This window comes from Giraffa tippelskirchi, chromosome 6, assembly GCF_054371585.1.
Source record: "Giraffa tippelskirchi isolate mGirTip1 chromosome 6, T2T-mGirTip1v1.2.pri, whole genome shotgun sequence".
Lineage (NCBI taxonomy): Eukaryota > Metazoa > Chordata > Mammalia > Artiodactyla > Giraffidae > Giraffa > Giraffa tippelskirchi.
The window spans coordinates 36,813,358-36,834,919 of record NC_137280.1 but is presented as its reverse complement, the minus strand read 5'-3'; the positions used below and the strand labels follow the sequence as shown (position 1 = coordinate 36,834,919).

Sequence of the window (21,562 nt, the reverse complement as noted above, 5' to 3'; positions counted from 1 at the left end):
AGAGGGCATCTCTTTGGCATTTTTTTTTTTTTTTTAATTTGGCTGCACTGGGTCTTAGTTGCATCATGTAAGCTCTAGCTGCAGCATGTGGGATCTCGTTCCCCGACCACGGGCCCCCTGCGTTGGGAGCGCAGAGTCTTAGCCACTGGACCACCAGGGAAGTCCCTTTGGCATTCTTTTTTCTTCTAAATCCCCAAATTGTTGATCTGAACAGCATAGGAAAGGGAGGGAGAACGGAAGACCAAGGGAGAGACAGAGATACCTGTCAATTTAAAGAAAGAAGGGCTTATATGCATATATGCTTATATTATTCCCAAAGCAATTCTGATAAAAATCCTTCAGGAAAGAAAGAGATACAGCCATCTGTTAATGGGGATTCAGCTTCTTTGTTTTCAAATGTTATAGCTCTCACCAGAGCAGCCATCCCACGTGAGGTAGGGCTGGTATGGGAGGTATTAGAGGGGAAACATCTGTTCACTAAGTACTCTGCTGAACAGCAACAAAATGCTGGGCCACCCTCTCTTTCCTTGAGTGCTTTCTCTAGCCGGTCCTACTTCTCCACTCCTTTGGGAGTTTCCTGTTCCATTACGTAGGTAAGAGAGCGAGAAGTCCCGGCTTTCATAATTGTGAGTGGTTTGACGATGTGTGTACGTGCGCGAGTAAGTGTGTGTGTGTGTGTGTGTGTGTGTGTGTGTGTGTGTGTTGGGGGAAAGTGGAGCCTGGTACAAGGGGCTTAGAAATCTAGTTGCCAATTTAAAATATTCTCGGAGTGCTTGAACGCTTGCTCCAAAGCGAATCCCGCTCTCAAATTCAGCAAAATGAACAATACTGATAAGGAAGATGAAGAGGGTGGGAAACCCACACGGCGGAATGGAGCTGTCCATGCGGCGGCAGTGACAGGGGAGCGCTCGGGGTAGAGGCGCTCTGCAGAGAGAGTCTCTCGGCCTCTTTTCTCTCGGTCCACCCTCCGGCGACGCTTCTTCGGTAAAAAGCATTCATAGAAAATAATCCCAAAGCCAGGAACCCAGGCGATCGTCGGGCGCAGTTTCCGGGCGTGGGTGCCCGCAGCCGGGAGAGGTCCCTCTCCCCCCGCGGCTGGCGCGGAGTGTGGCGATCCGGCCCGGGGCGTGGGATGACTTCATGCGGCCGGAGCTCGGCGGCGGGAGCGGCTGCAGCAGCTGGCAGGTGGGGTGGGGGCTGGCCGAGCTGACCACGCAGAGACCGGCGTGGCGGCACTGCGGCCCGGGGCAGCGGACGCCTCGGAACTGCGCTGACTCCATCGCGCCAGAGAAGGTAAGCTACCGGGCTATCATTAGCCTCGGCCACGCTGCGCGGTGCTCTGCGCTCGGTTAATAATGGGGTTTGTGATACCCTGGGAAGAAGGGGACTGTCCCTGCTGCATTCTGTATTGAGGTGAAGGAGCAACAACTGGAAATGTTAATCAAGTGCCTGAGATCGGAGGAGCGGTGTTTTTGGGCAGACAAAGAAGGCGGTCAGCCTCTATGTTCTTATTAAAGATAATCGACCGTTGCAATGCCAGACTCACTTAGATATTGAAGAGTATTCAAAATGTAAAATAATTTTGAGTTGCACTTTTAACATTGCTGACTTCAACCTTCGCTTGGGTGTTTTCTGGTTTGTGAGCAGCAGGTCCTTGGCAGGAGCCTGGAGAAGTCATCGAAAATCTTCCCTCTTCTTTTGCCTTCCTCCGTCTTCTCCCTTTAAAGTGCTCAGAATGTGTTCTGTGCACATTTCGACGTCAAACGCCCGCTTCAACACGTAACCCTTAGAAAGAGTCTCAGATTAGAGGTGAAACTTGCCTTCTGGAGTTCAGCTTGGGTTGTGCAACACTTGTCTCCACTTCTCCCTTCATTTCTCTTGTCAATCATTTAGTTGATTTTTTTTCCCCCGTGGATGCTGTGGCTATCTCCCGGCCAGCTCTTGTCAGCCCCTGTCCACCATCTCTTTTCCATGACTGATTTTGTCAAGGACTCAGAAAGGGCATTGCCCTCCACCACGTTTGTATTGTTACTTGTGTCCTTCCCCCAAATACAGGGCATGAAAAAAAAAAAAAATCCTTTCAGCTGAGTACCAACATGGTTTCCGATAACTCGCTTCGTTGGAGTCACTGCAGCTACCCTAGACGGGTTTCAGGGACAGCAGAATCCCTCGGGCTGTGAGAAAGAGAGCTATACCTAACATATTTTGTTCCTGTGCCTAAGATTGGTGGAAGTAGGGATGTGAATGCCAGCCTACCCCTTTTTTCTTGACGCCTTTTTTAGAAGGTTGTGAGACACCTAGCTGGGTAGGGTATGGGGCAAGTCCTCCTGCCAAAGCAAGCAATGCGTTTGTCCTAGGATTCCCCCAATACCTCAAAAGAGTTTCCGGAGGCTTTCCCCATAGGTAGTGAGAAAGCCCGGGGAGCTGGCCAATCTAAGCCTCGGGTTTTGGGGGCATCCTCAAGTTTTTAGGGGTTATGACCTCGGATTTCCCCACAGACGCCTTGCTACTGAGCTCAAGTGCAAATTCCTGTGGCCCACCTAAGGACGTGCATTTGAGTGATATTCTGTGAAATGGTTAAGATGGCTGTGATGGGAATTGCAAATGTGCCACTTCCCCAACAGAGAACAGTTGCAATAAGCCGAACTGTCGTGTCTCTGTGTTAATAATATTCGATTTAGAAAGACATGTATTCTCTTTACATTTGAAATTAAAGAGATAGTTTGACTCCAAAGCCCTGCGATTTTAACATACTGAGAGAGGAGATCAATGAAAAAGAGGACCAGGGTTTTCTAGCTAAAAAATTGACCTCTGCTTACCTTCTTTTTTTTTTTTAAATATGGCTTTTAGACAAAGACACTGGTTCTGCAAAATCATGTTACCTCTATTATATATCATTATTGTTTTTCTGATTACAGATTCTCTATTTATAAATACACTGTGGAAAGATTTGAGTTGGTTTCTTTGTTCCTACCTTCAGTATATGAGGCAGAAGGAGTAAGAGTGAAGGGTGGAATTTCACTCCAAGTGGTCCACTCCAGGAACTGTTCCTCTGAATCATGAAATGTTTTGGCTTGTTGTTGTTATTATTATTATCCGCTGAACGTGGTTTGGGTTTGAAATATTAAATTTTCAAGATTCTGAAATTTTGACACAGGCACATCAACTAGACAGGGAAACAAAGAACAAAAACAGTAAAACCCTTTCTTTTACCACATTTCTTACTTAATCGTAAAATATTTAACCATAAGAATAACTATTCTGAGTAATAAGTGAAAAGCATAGTAAATAATGTTTCATTTTTAAAAGAATAGCCCACAATCTATGAAATACAGGTTAGTGCAATTGATCTTAAGTACAATAAAAATTTCTATAATTTTAAAAGGCATATTTATGTTGAAGATAGTACATGAAAATATGCTAATGATGGTTGGAAATTGAAAGTGTCTCTTACTTGGTTTCTGAAGAATCTGAATTGTTTGTCAAGAAGTGGGTCAGGACTAGGGGACTGGTGCTGCCTAAAATCATCTTACCTGCCAGTGATTTTACAGGTGAGATGAATGCACTAAGTTATAGATTACGGTTGAAGAAGCCTTTAGGGAAGAAAGAAAACCGGATAGAAAATATTTTTTCCTATTGTAGTGCAACTAAGTAAGATAAATAAATTTAAGGGATTTCTGAACTTAGACCTTGTTATGTTTAAACAATTTCTGAGGAAAGTCTCTAAATTCAAAGCCTTGGGAAGAAACAGTTGTGTGATATCCTGACTGAAACTGATTTATGACTTTATTTCCTTTTTTTTTAAATGTTTCCCAGAGAAAGGAAAAATTAATTGCCTGGTATTAAGGAGGAGGAATACCAAATAGAAGGGCGTGCACTATTAGATGTTAAATGAACTCTAGGAATGTTTTGTAGTTTTGACAAGATTTGGAATCAGTCTGTTGCTTTCCAATCAAGTAAAAATGTGTTTAGTCTGGTGGGTGGTCAGTGTTATCAGTAACTTGTTGTCATTATGCGTGCATGCTCAGTCAAGTCTGACTCTATGACACCGTGGACTGTAGCCTGCCAGGCTCCTCTGACCATGGAATTTTTTTTAGTTTCTCACAAATTCCCTTAAATTACCCCATGACCAGCCTAGACCAAGTAGTCTTTATTCCAGTTTGTGCCCCATGACGTCACACCCGTATGTCTTCTTTGTTCCATTCACTCACCCTGCCACATGTTGATAACTTACTCACATCTTATACTGCCTCTTCCATGAAGCCTTCTCCATAAGCCTACTCACCTTCCTTCATGTCTCAGATGTGTTTCTCCCTTGTCTAAATTCCTATGGCATTTTCCATTTTGGTCTGCCCTTTAGTTTAAACATGATCTGCTCTTGTAAAACAGCCCTAGAGAGCAGAGTCTGTGACTAATAACTTTTTATTACCTGCAACTCATAATACAGTGCTTAGCTATGTATATACAAACTAGATGTTCAGCAACTTGATTTTGGTGAAGAAATGAGTTATTATTTTCTAGGGGTATATATCCACCTACTTTAATAGCCAAGTTGTGAGTGTGTGTATGTTTAGTCACTCAGTTGTGCTGACCCTTTGCAACACTATGGACTGTAGCCTACCAGGCTCCTCTGTCCATGGAATTTTTTTCAGGCAAGAATACTGGAGTGGGTTGCCATTTCCTCCTCCAGGGGATTTTCCCAACCCAGGGATCAAACCTGCATGTCTTGCATCTCCTGCATTGGCAAGCAGATTCTTTGCTACTGTGCTTGCTACCTTGGAAGACAAAAGCCAAGTTAGGCTCTAAATAATGTCTGCAAGTACCACTTTACTTGTTAAAAATCCTTATATAATAAATAAATAGTGAAAGTACATTCAAATAGTCATATTCAGCAAAAGTTATTGTGAACTTACATGCTCTTAAATGGATATTGGCTCATCCATATTAAAAAACATTAAGCATCACAAAACAAAACTTCCACTTATCCAAAAAGTCATTACCAAGACCCATGTAATGAGCTTATGCTCATGTTTTCTTCTAGCAGTTTCATAGTTTCTGGTCTTACACCTGAGTTTTTAATCCAATTCAAGTTAATTTTGTGAGTGTTATAAGATTTATTGGTCCAGTTTCTTTCTTTTACATGTGAATATCCAATTACCCCAGAGTTCTCTTATATGTACCTTTTCTCTTTTCTCTTGCTGCTCTTAAAATTCTTTCTTTCTTTTTGACTTTTGACAAATTAATTACAATGTGTCTCAGTGTAGCCATATTTGAGTCCAACCTATTTGGGGTCATTTCGGCCTCATGGATCTGGATATCCATTTATCATTCCAGGTTTGGGAAGTTTTCAACCATTATTGCTTTAAATATACTTTCTGTCCCTTCCTCTCTTTTCTCCTTCTGGAATTCCCATAACATGTATAGTGTTTATTCTTTTTCTTTTGTCCTTTCATTGGGTAATTTCTAATGTCTTATCCTCTAGTCTGCTGATCCTTTCTTCTGCATGGTTGAATCTACCTTTGATACTCTATTGAATTCTTCAGTTCAGTTATTGTTATTGTACTTTTTAATTCTAGTATTCCTTTTTTTTGTTTCTATTTCCTTGTCAAACATCTTGTCTTGTTCACCATTATTTTTCTAATTTCAGTTAGCTGTCTGTGTTTTTTTTGTAGTTCACTAAACCCCACTCCAGTACTCTTGCCTGGAAAATCCCATGGATAGAGGAGCCTGGTAGGCTACAGTCCATGGGGTTGCTAAGAGTTGGACAGGACTGAGCGACTTCACTTTCACTTTTCCCATTCATGCACTGGAGAAGGAAATGGCAACCCACTCCAGTATTCTTGCCTGGAGAATCCCAGGGATGGCAGAGCCTGGTGGCCTGCCGTCTATGGGGTCGCACAGAGTCAGACACGACTGAAGCGACTTAGCAGCAGCAAACTTCCTTAAGAGAATTATTCTGAATTCTTTGACAGTTCCTAGATCTTTACTTTTTTAAGGTCATTTATTGGAGCTTTATTAGTTTCCTTTGATGGTGTCATATTTGCCAATTTTTTTGTGATCCTTGATTCCTTACATTGGTATCTGGATACTTGATTAATTTGGCTCCTCCTCCAGACTTTACTGGTAATTATATTCAGTAGTATATGGGGCTATGAATTAGTTTCTTGGCAGGACAGCAGGATAACACACAGAACCTGTATATATAGCTCACTGTTTAGGGACCCAAGTCAGGCCAGAGTGTGCACTGAATTCCCTGGTCAGGTGAAGACACTGGTTTTGCTCTGCAGATGGGGGTCAAGTGCCACTGTATCCAGGGCTGTTGAATGGGCTATACAGCGTCCCATGTGCTCTGATTTGGCTCCTGGTTGGTCAGGCTGAAGTCTTTTTTCCAGTGATGAGTAGGGCTATGAATTAAATTCCCTGCCCAGGCACAGCAGCGGGAGAAGCAACTTTAAAGCTAGTAAAGCTCTTTGTTCTCTTAATTCAACCTGACCCACATGCCAGATTCTCTGACTGTACAAGGCCACTGGCTTTGCTTTGCAAACTATCAGCTGTGCCTTCTCTAGGCTTGAGCACTGCTGGGACACAAAATTTCTAGGAGTTGTCACCAACCCTTCTAGTCTGTTGGGGCAGGAAGACTCTTCACAGAGTGGAGATGGGGAGGGGTGAACTGGGGAAGGGCCACTCCAGTTGCCCTTAATTTCTCAAACAGGCTCCCCAGTTGGGAGGAGCTGGGAGCTACTCTCAGCCTTGGCTACGAATTAATCTCCCTGCCTAAGCATAGTATAGGAATCCTCCACACCTGGTACTCTTTGCTTTAGGGGTGATTGCTCTGCCTGCCTGCCTCTTGGTTAGAGTGCCATTGGGCCACACAGCTTCCAGGATTTATTGCCAGCCCTTTTGTTCAGATGGCTGGAAGACACTCTCCACACTGGTAGGCTGTGACTGTGCTCTTTTCCCTGGGGGTAGGCAAACCAGGCTCTAGGGCTATATGAAAATCAGGTTGATCTGTACCCCTCTGATTTCCCTGGTTGTAGTGTACCCTAACCTGGCTCTATAGATGAACAAAGACACTAGTTGTGATCATTACTTGGGTGCTGCAGGTATGAATTCTGTCTGTCACAATCCATGTGCTGGCTGTTGCACGCCCCTTACCCCTTCATCACAGTCCAACTGTCAGTGGTCAAGCCCTGCAGATTCCCCTGCAAACCCAGTGGAGCAGATCAGAGTAGTGGCTCCCACAAAGCTACCCCAATGCTAGGGGCGGTGCTGGCTCTCCCCCAGTTCTCTTCTCCTACTGGAGGAACCAGACCTTCAGTGGTGCTCCACTGGCCTGGGAGAGGAGCAGTGCAGTCTAATACAGTCTGTCTTGGTCTCTGTGGTGCAAAGGTGCTTCAGCCTCACCTCTGTGTTCTAGGATTCTCTCAAATAGTGTCCTATTTCCAAATAATTTTTGGTTGTTCCTCCTTTGAGGGCGAGTAGAGCCAGGAATGACCTTGGTGATGTCACCACAGTCTGGGCTTACTTTGACAACATGTATGTCCTTTATAGCCCAGATATTTCTGGTATTTGAGATGAGGTTCTCCTTTCATTGTTATCCCAGCTTTAGGACCTAAAATCAGAACTCTTCACTAGCATTGGCACAAAGGCAGCTGAGATGACTAGGAAGCAAGTGCCAAGGAGGATACTGAGTCAAAGAACCTTGATTCATAGGAAAGGAATCCCAGAAGGAGCTTTAAATGTTATACATTCCAAATGATTTATTTAGGATTTTCCAATCAAAATCATTTTTACGAAAAAGAAACAGTTCTCAGACTTGGAGTACTATACTGCCAAATATGTGGAAGAGCATTGCCAGCAACTGAGTGGTGTAGTCTACTCTGAAATATATTCAATTTCCTTAGGATGGATGTTATGTCTGCCTGAAAGTTACTATTTCCTTCTAATAATGCTATCTACAGTAATATATTTGCTTTTGCCAAGAAATGACATCCCCCTCAGGTTCTAAAACAGTTACCAATATAAAAGTACATTAAGATTTTTAGCTGATACTTAAGGAAACCAGTACAAGCTAGCTGCTTCCTACTTATGCTAGTATTCAAAGACATGTGTGAGAAGACCATTAACCTAGAAAAAACAGAGAGAGATGGAAAGATGGATAGAAAGAACTCAAAAGAAGATTACTTAAACTGTTGCTTTCTTTGTTGTTGTTCAGTCACTTAGTTATGTCCAACCTACTCTTTATGACCCATGGACTGCAGTACGCCAGGCTTCCCTGTCCTCCACCATCTCCCGGAGCTTGCTCAAACTCATGTCCATTGAGTCGGTGATACCATCCAACCATCTCGTCATCTGTCATCTGCTTCTCCTCCTGCCTTCAATCTTTCCCAGCATCAGGGTCTTTTCGAATGAGTCGACTCTTTGCATCAGATGGCCAAATTATTGGAACTTTGCTTTCTTTATATGTCCCAAAATATGATAATAGCTGTATAAGTTCCTAAAATAAATGGAAGTTTATGGAAACTTCATAATATGCCTAATATGAGGCAAATTTTTACTTTATTTTATAGTTTATTTTTATTTTGGCAAAATGTCCCATAACATAAAGTTTACCATTTTAGCCAATTTTAAGTGAAATCTAAGATTTTTATTTTATAGAATTAATTAATTTTAAAAATAAAAAGATGAACTTTTAATCTAAAACTACCTTATTTCATATTTATGTACCTGCTTTTGTTGTTTTTACTTAGTTTCTCTTTAGAGTGTCTTTTAGACTTTATTTTGAAACAGAATAATTAAATCCCAAAGATGGGAGTGTCTTATTTAAGCTAAACTACATACTGTTGGAATATCTGAAGTGTGAACACAATTGGCAAAATTTTTAACCACCTTCCTTAGAAGAATGCTGTCTTGATTTGCGTTGTCCCAGAAAGGAGAAACCGAGAGCTTGCTGGGGATTGCATCATGCTTTACTTAATTAGACACCAACATGCTAAAAGGACAAGGATGAAACAACATGTTGTAACATATTTTTGAAAAGCTAAGTAAAGGTGAAGGGTTGCAAGAATACAGGCAGACACACCATAGACATTTCACAACAATATTTAAAGTATACTGTTTCTTTAGTTGATTGGGATGGAGGAACCTAATAACAAATATTTCCCCTATTTACTTTTGTCCTTATTGCTGTCTAATCAAGTGCTCATTAAAAAACAGATATAAAACAAACATTCTAACTTTGGCCTAGGTAATCAACAAGCCCATATCTTAATGGACTGCGATGACTATGAGACTGAGGATTCTTGGTCATTGCAATATTGCAATAGTAACAGCAACACAACCTGCTTTGTTCCTTTTGTTGTATACTGCAGAATGTGAATAAATAGAAGTCAATGATGTCTTTAGGCCATTTTTTACAGTTCTCTCCATGAGGTTTCACACTTGGGTTCCCTGGTAATCAAAGTGTAGTGAGAAACAACCAGGGTGCTAATGCTCTCTCTCCATTCACAAAATTTAATGCTTGTGGGACTTGCAGAAATAATGTTGAATTTAAATTGCCTGTACGCAATAGTCACTGAGAATAATCCATCAGACTCACCAAATCCAAATTCAGATTTAAAGCGAGTCAAATTTTAAAGATTATAAAGATTTCAGTATTTGTGAAGTCACTATTTCACTACAGAAATTAAAATCTGACACTAAAATAAGCTGATATTAAAAAGTCCATTCAATAAGGGGAGGAAGATCGGCATCTTGGTCATAGTGAAAAAAAAAAAAAATCAGTAAACTGTTCAGGTAAAATACTTGTGCTTGAATTACTTCTTAATAAAATGGAAAATGAAATAAAATGACAGTACAGCGTTAATGGAAGGAAAGCAATCTGGTTGATTTCAAAGTGTGTGAGTGTAAGATAAATGAGTTTTTTTGTTTGTCTAATTTAACAATTTTATTCTTGAAACTCTCAGGCAGCTAGCTTTTGGTCACTTTTAAGATCAATCAAAAAGTTCTAAACATTATCTTCAAGGCTTGCTGATCACTAGGCCCTCCTCTTCCCTTTCTCTCTTTAATTTTTTATTTATTTTGGGGAGTTTGGGCTATCATTTATGTCCAAATTCTGTCTTTCAGAAAGTGAATTTGAACCTTGAACCCCATCTAGTTTGACTCCTACCCCTACTGTTTTCTATCTTTATGACTTAGGGTAGGTTACTTAACCACTGTGAGTTGTTTCTTGACGTTTAAACAGGAAAATCATAGGGTTGTCATGAAGATTAAAGAAGGTACCATAAAGAAGAGTTTATAACATAGTAAGGGTTAATAAATGTTTCCAGCTTTTATCTTTTTGATTTTTCTGAGCAATTTACAATGAGATCTCATTACCACAATTGTTCCCCAAATTTGTCAACCTCTTCCTACTTCTGTTTTAAACCAAGCCTTGAAATGACTGAAGTTAATGGGAAGATGTCTCAATAAAGGTAATCCGAGAGGCAGGAGAGGTTGGAGCTACTGCAGTGCAAAGTTGTCAGGCTCTGGTCTGGCAGAAGCTGTGGGAATTAGACTTCGCTTCTATTTTTAACTCTGCAAGTAGTTGATTGGATGAGTTGGGAAAACTCAGTTGGCATCTTACTCCCTTCCTGAATTGTACCATATGTCTAGTCACTCTTCACTGACTCATTATAAGACATGATATCAACGTTGTTGAATATGGGTATTGATTTCAGAAGCTAATGTTATAGAAAGTGGGAATTGTTCTCTGTCTTGAAAGCAACAGTTGACAATTTAATTTTTTTTGTAATACAGTGTTGAAACTCTGGGGAGAGGGCAACTAAAGCCTTGTTAACATTCACTTTCTCTAACAAAGGCCTTTAAAGATAATCCTGCTAACTATCTGCCTTGTACCCCAACCTTTTGTTTAAATGTGTAACTATTGAAGTTTTTTAAAATGTTAATCAATATCATTAAGTTGTCCAAAAAGGAAAATTAATCTGTAACTCTACTGTACATCATATGCAAAGAAATCTTCTTGGTATATGATATCTTTCTATTTTACTGAATCTCAAAGAATTTAGAGTGTACATGTCAGAATTTTAATGGAATACTGTTCATTACTATGTGCTACTGAGTAGATTCCATCATTAACAACACCTTTAAACAGAAATAAAAAAATAAAGCCTCAATTAATATGAAAACTAGTGCCAGAAACACCTGCCTATAACAATGGTACTTTTAGTACACAGACATGCTTTAGTGTGATATCAATTTTGTTTAGCTTAAAAAACACATAATTTTATATTTTTATATGACTTTTATATGAACCATTTTGGTTTAAGCAAACAAGTACAAAAGTGCCTAAAACCTTCCATTTAATATATGAGCCATAGTTGTTCAACAAGTTAGCATTTTGTGGTGATAAATAGCTCTTGCCAAATTGGCAATAATTTATTTCTATTAGTAGAGTCTAATCATGTGTGTGTGTGTGCATGTGAGCATGTGCATGCGTGCATGCTCAGTGTGTCCAGCTCTTTGCGACCCCATGGACTGTAGCCCACCAGGTTCCTCTGTCCATGGAAATTCTCCAGGCAAGAATACTGGAGTGGGTGGGTTGCCATTTCTTACTCCAGGAGTTCTTCCTGACCCAGGGATCGAACCCATGTTTCCTGCTTTGGCAGGCGGATTCTTTACCACTGTGCCACTTGGGAAGCCCCAAATCATGTGTACCTAACCTTATTCTTGTAAGTAAAAAGTATAAAACATTTTTAAAAGTTTGTCCTTAATTCCTAAACCAATATTTTTAATCCCCATTTGAATGCTGAATTCATTAGCTAGTCACCAAAAGCTTGATGCATAGATTTTGTGTATAATCTGATCTTCAGATGATACGTTGCACACAGTGAAAATTCCTGTTTTAAATATACATGTGCATGCATGTATACACAAATATTATACAGAAATTATATATATAGACATTCCCCAACTTATAATGGTTCAACTTAACAATTCTTCAGATTTACAATGGTGCGAAAGTGATACTCACTTAGTGGAAAAAATATTTTTTGAATTTTGATCTTTTCCCAGGCTTGAAATATGCAGCTTGATGCTTTCTGGTGATGCTCAGCAGCAGCAGCTAGCTTCTGCTCCCAGTCAGCCATGCGTCACAACTGACACTCTTTACAACTATTCTGTTTTTCACATTCAGTAGTGTTCAATAAAACAACTGAGATGTTCAACATGTTATAAAATAGGCTTGTATTAGTTGACTTTGCCCAACTGTAGGCTAATGCGAGTCTTCTGAATACGTTGAAGGTAATGCTGTGCTAAACTAGGATGGTTGGTGGATTGTGGGTATACTATCATTAGTGTCAGTTGCTCAGTCATGTCTGACTCTTTGTGAACCCATGGACTATAGTCCTCCAGGTTCCTCTATCCATGGAATTCTCCAGGCAAGAATACTAGATTGGGTAGCCATCCTCTTCTCCAGTAGATCTGCCAGACCAAGGGGTTGAACCCCAGTCTCCCGCAATGCAGGCAGATTCTTTACCATCTGAGCATCCAGGGAAGCCCTGGGTGTAGTATAAGTATTTGCAATTTATAATATTTTCAGTTAGCAGTAGGTTTATCAGGATGTAATGCTATATAGTAAGTTAAGTATTTTATGTGTTAAGTATTTGAGTATTTTATTACTCAAATATTTGAGTATTTTACTCAAAGCATGTTACTCAAGTATTTATTTGAGTATTTTATTTGTTATTTATTTAAGTATTTTATGTGTTAAGTATTTATTAAATATTAATTATATTTAATCACTTATGTGTCTATTAATATATATACATATGTATGGATTATACATGTCTGTTTTCATGAACATCTGTCTTTTGTTTCAAATATTTGATTATATTTAAGATAAACAAATTCTTGGAGAAGCATTTGAAGAATCTTTGCTTCCAGAGTCAAGTTTTGCAAAGAAAATTTATGTTCTCACTGTATATTTTTCAAAACTTGAATATTTTGGAAATTTTAAAGTGATTCTTTACTATATGAATATGATATATTTCAGGTACTACATATGTTATTTCTACATATGTCTATATATATGTAGATTTATACATATTTAAGTGTTTTTAAACCTGACCTTACTGGGTTGTAACTACTGTACAATTATGTGAGAATAGCAGTATGGCTGCTTTTCAGCTTGGGACATGTTTCTGTTTCATTTGATTATATTTTATCCATTAAATGCTCTGGGCTTCCATTATCTCTTTTGTTTTGAGGAATACATTTTATGGTGCATTAGAAATTTATTCTTCTATATTTCACACCATAATTTTCAGTGTCTCACAGAATCCTAATTTGGAATGTTCTCACTTGAATTGTGTTTCAGCATAGAGACTTGCCCCTTTTGGAACCATCAGATCTGTTGGTTAGGTATTTCTCACTTTTTTTTGTTGGAGAAAGGGAGGAAGGAAACTGCACTTTGGAACTTTCTAGTTTCTTTCTACACTTGGACCTAAAAAAATTCACTCATAGTAAAATTAGAAACATGAGATTGGCAGTTACATAGTCCCAAATTAGGACAACCCAATATCCTGTAATTTTCTTTCAAGTGAAAGAAGCAAACTTGGTCTGACATTCATTTTGATCTTCCTCACCACCCTAACCCAGGTAGTTTACTATTAACTAGATTTTTTAAAAATAGCCACTTGTTGATTAATAATTCTGCTTTTTCCATTCTTAGATTCATAACATTTTTATGCAAAGTTTTAACAAATCTGTGAGTTGGGTTATTGGTTTCCTTTTGATTTATGTCTGATTAGTTCTGTGGTTTAAAGATGCTTAAAGAACAGACTTCTCAATTAGAAAACAAGCACAGTAAAAGCAAAGTTTTTCAAATTAATTCTGGAATATATTCTCTTGATGGTAAAGACATATCTTATAGATGTCTAATGTTTGGATGCTTTATAAATAAAAGTAATATGATTAATCATGTATTAATCTATACTATCAGAAATTCCTTCTGCATCCTTTCTAGGATGACATTTCTATATTGTTTTCATTTAACCATTTTAATGAAGTATTATACATGTAATATTTCATAAAAACACACTGCATCAATTGTAATACTATATAGTTTAGGAATTTTGATTCCATATATGAATATACTAACTTCCATTGAAATTGCTACGACGTAGGGTCAAAATTAACTTGAAAGTTATTAGTGTTATTATTCTGGTTTCTAATAGCTGCTGTTGCAAGTAAATTATAGAGACAAAAATATGCCTGGTTTAGAGCTTCTGCACGATTAATGACATACTGAGATGTCTCTTCAGTTCAGTTCAGTTCAGTCACTCAGTCGTCTCCGACTCTTTGTGACCCCATGAATCGCAGCACGCCAGGCCTCCCTGTCCATCACCAACTCCCGGAGTTTACCCAAACCCATGTCCATCGAGTCGGTGATGCCATCCAGCCATCTCATCCTCTGTTGTCCCCTTCTCTTCCTGCCCCAATCCTTCCCGGCATCAGGGTCTTTTCCAATGAGTCAACTCTTCGCATGAGGTGGCCAAAGGATTGGAGTTTCAGCTTCAACATCAGTCCTTCCAATGAACACCCAGGATTGATCTCCTTTAGGAGGGACTGCTTGGATTTCCTTGCAGTCCAAGAGACTCTCAAGAGTCTTCTCAAACACCAGAGTTCAAAAGCATCAGTTCTTCAGTGCTCAGCTTTCTTCACAGTCCAATTCTCACATCCATACATGACTACTGGAAAAACCATAGCCTTGACTAGACTTTACCTACTTTGCTGGCAAAGTAATGTCTCTGCTTTTAAATATGCTGTCTAGGTTGGTCATAGCTTTCCTTCCAAGAGTAAGCGTCTTTTAACTTCATGGCTTTTAACTTCATAATCACCATCTGCAGTGATTTTGGAGCCCACCAAAATAAAGTCTGCCACTGTTTCCACTGTTTCCCCATCTATTCCCATGAAGTGATGGGACCAGATGCCATGATTTTAGTTTTCTGAATGTTGAGCTTTAAGCCAACTTTTTCAGTCTCCCCTCTCACTTTGATCAAGAGGCTTTTTAGTTCTTAACTTTCTGCCATAAGGGTGGTGTCATCTGCATATCTGAGGTTATTGATATTTCTCCCAGCAATCTTGATTCCAGCTTGTGCTTCTTCCAGCCCAGCGTTTCTCATGAGGTACTCTGCATATAAGTTAAATAAGCAGAGTGACTATATACAGCCTTGACGTACTCCTTTTCCTATTTGTAACCAGTCTGTTGTTCTATGTCCAGTTCTAACTGTTGCTTCCTGACCTGCATACAGGTTTCTCAAGAGGCAGGTCAGGTGGTCTGGTATTCCCATCTCTTTCAGAATCTTCCACAGTTTATTTTGATCCCCACAGTCAAAGGCTTTGGCATAGTCAATAAAGGAGAAATAGATGTTTTTCTGGAACTCTGTTGCTTTTTCGATGACCCAGCGGATGTTGGCAATTTGATCTCTGGTTCCTCTGCCTTTTCTAAAATCAGCTTGAACATCTGAAAGTTCACGGTTCACGTATTGCCGAAGCCTGGCTTGGAGAATTTTGAGCATTACTTTACTAGCGTGTGAGATGAGTGCAATTGTGCAGTAGTTTGAGCATTCTTTGGCATTGCCTTTCTTTGGGATTGGGATGAAAACTGCTCTCAGTAAATGATATATTTTAGACCATAGCCTATGAAATGAATTGCCAGTTGGCAGGCAGCCTTTGACAATAAAAATGCACAGATGTCTGCTACTCTACCTTTGCAAAATCATTGTATCACATAAATATGATCTTAGTAATTGACATATGACTATTAATGTTCAATCATTCTCTATAATATTCCTGTTACCAATTATTAATAGTATAATGGGTAGACAACAATTCTGTGGTATGTATTCAGATTTTTATTTAAACTCAATTGTAATCCTATATTTCGGTGGTGTTTTGGTAGTGTATCTACCACCTCACTTAAGTAGAAGGAAGTTTTCTAGAGGTTTCATGTCATCTTTTAAATAAAGTAGTCTTTATTTGGGGCTTCCCTGGTGGCTCAGATGGTAAAGAATCTGCCTGCTGTGCAGGAGACACGCGTTCGATCCCTGGGTCAGGAAGATCCCCTCTGTTTAACTATTTTTATTTAAAAATGCTAAATTTTTTTCACGGTCTTTAACTAGAAATATTGGAATTGTCTATGAAACTTATAAACATAGGGGTAAAGCATATGAATTCTAATATATTTATACTATCTATGTTGAACCTTACATAATAGCTCACAGGTACCCTTCACTATTAAGTATTTTTAAATGCTTAGAATAGGAAACAATACAGAAACTAATAAAATTGTCTTTTGTAGTATGTTAAGTGAGAAGATAATGTTAAATAATACACAACACATATTTACAGCTTGGTTTTCAGTGTCATATACATAGAGAAAAAAGACCTAAAGAAAATTTAAAAAATCATTTATCAACGGTTAACTAAAGAAACAGAGTCAAGGTGACTCTTACTGCCTTTAAATCTCTTTCTGTATTTCCAAATTCATTGCAATATATATGCATCACTTTTGGAACTGTTTAAGAAGAAATGTGCCAGCTTGGATAATTTTTTTTTTAATATTTATATATTGTCCGGTATCGTTAAAATGTTCAAGTTTTACATGGCTCTGTGGAAGACCTAGGCTGGTCATAAAAACACTGAATGTATTAGAGGAGGGGGAGATTTCCCTCATTCTGAAATAATAATGATAAATAATATTTTTAAAGCATTAAATAATCTTCAGAATATTTTTTACATACATATTCTCTTCAGACCACCCTAATTCTCTAGAGTTGGTAGAAAAAGGATTATGCTCATATAGCAGAAGGTATGGGAGGGAATTAAAGTTCATGAAATTTAGCAAAGTGCCCATTTAAGAAGTGCACAGTTATTAAGTATCAGGGCCAGATTTCAAACCTGTTTCATGCCATGGCCAGTCTAGTGCTTTCCTCTGTGCTGTGGGAAGTGGACTCGTTTAAGAGGTAAGCATGAAAGTGGAAATAGACCTGAATTTTGTTCTATTGCCCAGAGACCTCACTGGAGCCTGAACCAGGAAAACTTACATGAATTTCTTTGTTCAATCCAAAGAAATGGCCATATTAGATAAGTTCCTAGGTTTAATTTTTTTTTTTAATCTATACTGTTTTTCACCCTATTCCCATTTGTGTCTCTTGTGTCTATAAGCTTCTTCAGAGAACCATGCGTCTTACCTAAAGGACTGCATTGCTTAATGAACAAACATTGACAGTGCTGATGCTGAGTTAAGTAACATACCAGTCTAGTTTGCATGGACAGAGGATGAGATGGCTGGATGGCATCACCAACTCGATGGACATGAGTTTGGGTAAACTCCAGGAGTTGGTGATGGACAGGGAGGCCTGGCGTGCTGCGATTCATGGTGTCACAAAGGGTCGGACACGACTGAGCGACTGAACTGAACTGAACCGAATGTTGACATTGGTATCTTTCCTAATGGCTGTGACGGTAAAGAATCAGCCTGCAATGCAGGAGACCCAGGTTCAATCCCTGAGTTGTGAACATTTCCTAGAGAAGGAAATGGCAATCCGCTCCAGTATTCTTGCCAGGAAACCCATAGATGGAGGAGCCTGGTAGGCTATAGCCCATGAAGTCCCCAAAAGAGTTGGACACGAGTGAGCAACTAAACAACAACAACAAAATCTAAAATTCACAGAAAACTCTCTCCTATAACTACGTTGGTCAACTGAAATGTATTTCACTAAGTTTCTGTGTGTGTGTGTTAGTCATTCAGTCACTAAGTTTCTGTTAAGCATAGTTTAAACAGATCTTTATGAGATCTGCCTTAGCATTTTTATGCTCCTGAAATATCATCACTATAACCTGCTTTTTAAAATAGTCTTGACACCTACTGAATACTCTTTCACCTCCTACAGAAAGCAAGAAAAAGAAAGCATTTATGTTTTTAATTTCAGTGAAAGGTTCTTGATTTAAGAATTAGTCATTTACTGTCATTTGAATTTCAAGTGTGCTGTAAGTAGTTGGGGTTCTTTCTGTATGACTTCTCCAGAGTTTTCACATATATCATCATTAACTTCATTTTTCACTTGGGATTGGTAAAATAAAAAGTTTATTTGCTACTATTTCTTAGTTTTCTTCATTTCAAATATTCAGTGCCTTTTCAAAAATAATATTATTGTCTTACACTGTTCATTGACAATAGATAATGTCAAGAAATTGTGATTCTTGTATTCAGTCAAAAAAACAAAATGAGGAAGTAAAGAAATAATTACTGTAACAATTGTTTTTTCTCCATTTAGCTAAACATATTTTTTAGATTCTGAGACTATAAATCCCAATACTAAATGTTATATATACAAAGAAGTGAAAAATAATACTTATTATGATTTCTCTATACTAAATAACTGTTTTACAACCAATTAGAAGGACTTCCCTGGCAGTCCAGTAAGACTTCGCCATCCACTGTGGGTTCAATTCCTGGTAGATGAGCTAGGATCCCATCTGCCTCACAGCCAAAAAACCCAAACATAAAACAGAAGCAGTATTACACCAAATTCAAAAAAAGACTGGTCTGTGTTAAAAAAAAAAAAAATTGTCATTTCCCCTCAAAATAATTCTAAATGGCAGGCACTATTATTACGTATTTTACGTATAGACAAACTGAGGCACAGCAAGATTAAATTATTCACAGTCATACAGCTAGTATGGTGCAGATAAGTATTTAAAATCAAGTCTCTGTTTTTGTGAGACTCCACATTCCCAACCCCTATAATGAATATAAGGGTTTGATACCTACTATTTGTCCTATGCCCATTAACTAGCTTTGTGGAAAGAGGTGGGGGAAGGAAGGGGGAGGGAAAGAGGAAAAGACGGAAGAATAGAGGGTGGCATAAGAATTGTCAAAATTTTGCCAGCTTGTAGATACTGTATGTTATATCTTATAATAAGGTTCAAATTAAGGACTTGAAGAGATGTACATAGAATAAATAATTTTAAATTTCCTCAAGGGAAGTTTCTGGTAATATCAAATGGAGACAGCAAGTCAGTTTCTATCTAATTCTAATCATAATTAAAATGCTATGGCAGGCGCAGTTTTGGAACAAAAACAGTTCTGGTAATTCTCATAGTAATAATTCTACCTTTTCTTAAGTTTATTATCTTTTTTTCCACACTTAACATTCTCAGCTTACTTAATTTTAATACCTACCCTTTTTCAAAAGTACATAAATTCTGATTAGGCTTAAATCATAGGAAAATTGAAGAAGTTTAGAGCCTGTAAAAGACGGAAAGCACCCATTTTGCACTCCGAAGTCCAGCTCTGTCCATTTCTATCAGAGCTATTCCTCCAAGAAAGGAGGAATTATTCTGATTGGTCAGACTTATTTGAGCATTCACTGAACCCTGTTCTGTTACATAGGGTCACTGTGTTTATTTAAAGGTACACAGCAGCAATTCCCACATTTTCTTCTGTCTGTTGCCTGGTTCTATTACAGCAGGTAAGTGGAGTGAAGAGCCTCAGAACCGAGGCCTCAGTGTCTGTTTTGTTTCATGCACTAGGGTGGGCTTAATCAAGCAGAACAGTGAGCTTCTCTGCGTTTCACTGGCTGTTTCCATGCAGATGAGTCAAGCTCCATTTGGAGCCTGGAAAATCTTGCATGCTCTCTCATCAACTTCTTCTTTCAGTATACACTCAGGAAATGGTAATATGCCCTGGGTAAGCTTTTACCACAGCTCTACTCAAGGTTATCAGGAATTCCAAATCTCTGACATGTTCTCTATCTTAATCAACAGATAATTTGTACATATTCCCATGCAGTTGTGGCTCCTGCATTGCAGGAGATGCGGGAGACTCGGGTTCGATACCTGGATCGGGAAGATTGCCTGGAGGACAGCATGGCAACCCATTCCAGTATTTTTGCGCGGAAAATCCTATGGACAGGGGAGCCTCGTGGGCTACCATTCATGGGGTTGCAAAGAGTCAGACATGACACTTTTACACTACTCATGCAACTGGAACCTATATCTGTGTTTATGTGCTTCAAACTAGGATAACTGTAGATTTTAAACAAGCTAATTTAGAAATTTTATTAAACATTTCTTATGTGGCAGGCACTGTTCTAGGTACTCTTGATAAAGTGTTAAACTGAGCACTTATAATCAACAGTCTCAGAAAGGGTAGTTAACGTTAAAATTGAAATAAGGAAGAGGTACAGAAATCATACACAAAAAAACAACAAAAAGAAGTTGGTCTAATATGCATGGTTGGCATTTTGGCGGTAAAAGACATCTAACACAAGGAGTTTTATAAGATTAATGATAAATAGCAATTTGTCATTAATCTTGTAAATAATTAATGGGCTACAGTCCGTGGGGTCGCAAAGAGTTGGACATGACTTAGCAACTAAATGCCAAGGCTGTGAATGTAGTGACCCTTTGCTCTTTATTCTTCAGGTGGCATTGATCCTGTACAATCAGAAGTAAGAGGGAATTATGGAGCATTCATATCATAATTAAATGTAGATTGAGACTGGTGATTATCAAAATCGGGTTGAATCAGAGGTAGTGCAAGAATGTTCTTTGGAATTTTTCCTTGATGAACATCATTATCTATCCTTGAGTTACAATGATAGAACCGAGTAATTTATCAGTTTGGTTCCCTATGGGAACTAAGTTGAATGATGTTTTCTCCTTTAGTCATTGACTTTCTACAGAGATAGCAGAGGCACTTCAAGTTTCCCAGACAAGAAATCTACTAGTGATGGTAGGTGTGTGTTATTTACGGCCATGGGCTTGAGAATATTGGTGAGCTGCATTTTGACTACTTGTCAAGCGCAAGCATTCTGATATATTGGAACAGAAAGTGCTATTTAAATATAAACAGCAGTTTTTATTGAATTGCTATTAGTCATCTCTATGAGGAAGTGACCTATTAAGTAATAGATCTGAGTATAGGAGACCTGCCATGAAATAAGATTGATTTCTGCTAAAGAGACCTTAAAGTAACTACATGTTTCACTTTGTGGTTTTTCTTCAATCATTTGTAAATTACCACAGAAAAATGCCGCATAAAAAGCGATCAGAATTTACTTTGCAGTGTAGTTTCCTGGGCATTCTCTCTCTCTCCCTCTCCCTCTCTTCCTCTCTCAGACCCAGACGAAGAGCAATGTGGGTCTCAAGCTTTAGTGAGAATCAGAAGGCTTGTCAAAACAGTGATTTCCGAAGGCTCAGCTGGGAATTTGCATTTCTAACAAGTTTCTAGGAGAAACATCTGCTGCTGTTAACATATTTGATGAACCATTGCTCGAGTAAAAGGAATGGGAATTTAGGAAGCAGCAAGTTTGAGGGCTGTGAAAAGCTGCGGCAGCCTCTGCTCTGGGTCACCACGCCATCCTAATTCTGGGGCAGATCGCCATGACTGCCCCAGGGAGCTCACTGAAAGTAAATGGCCCTCCTCTGAGTGGAGGCTGAGGGAGCAGGATAGAACACTCCTGGCCTTCCTCCCCCTTTTAAACCCAGGTTGCCA

General features: G+C 38.9%; 1 protein-coding gene across 6 annotated transcripts in view; it reads left to right on the top strand.

The window, feature by feature from the left end:
* Positions 1 to 1,134: 1,134 nt before the first annotated feature.
* PKIA (cAMP-dependent protein kinase inhibitor alpha) overlaps positions 1,135 to 21,562 on the top strand; it is a 98,337-nt gene continuing 77,909 nt past the window's right edge. For 4 of the 6 annotated variants that reach the window (XR_014057521.1, XR_014057520.1, XR_014057522.1 and 1 more), the window contains exon 1: positions 1,135 to 1,293. Coding sequence is in view for 1 of the 6 variants with exons in the window: in XM_081503775.1 (XP_081359901.1) it covers positions 1,141 to 1,293 (153 nt within the window). In the remaining 5 variants the exon portion in view is untranslated. The remainder of the gene's footprint in view (positions 1,294 to 21,562) is intronic. The other 2 variants (XM_081503777.1, XM_081503778.1) reach the window with 1 other exon arrangement.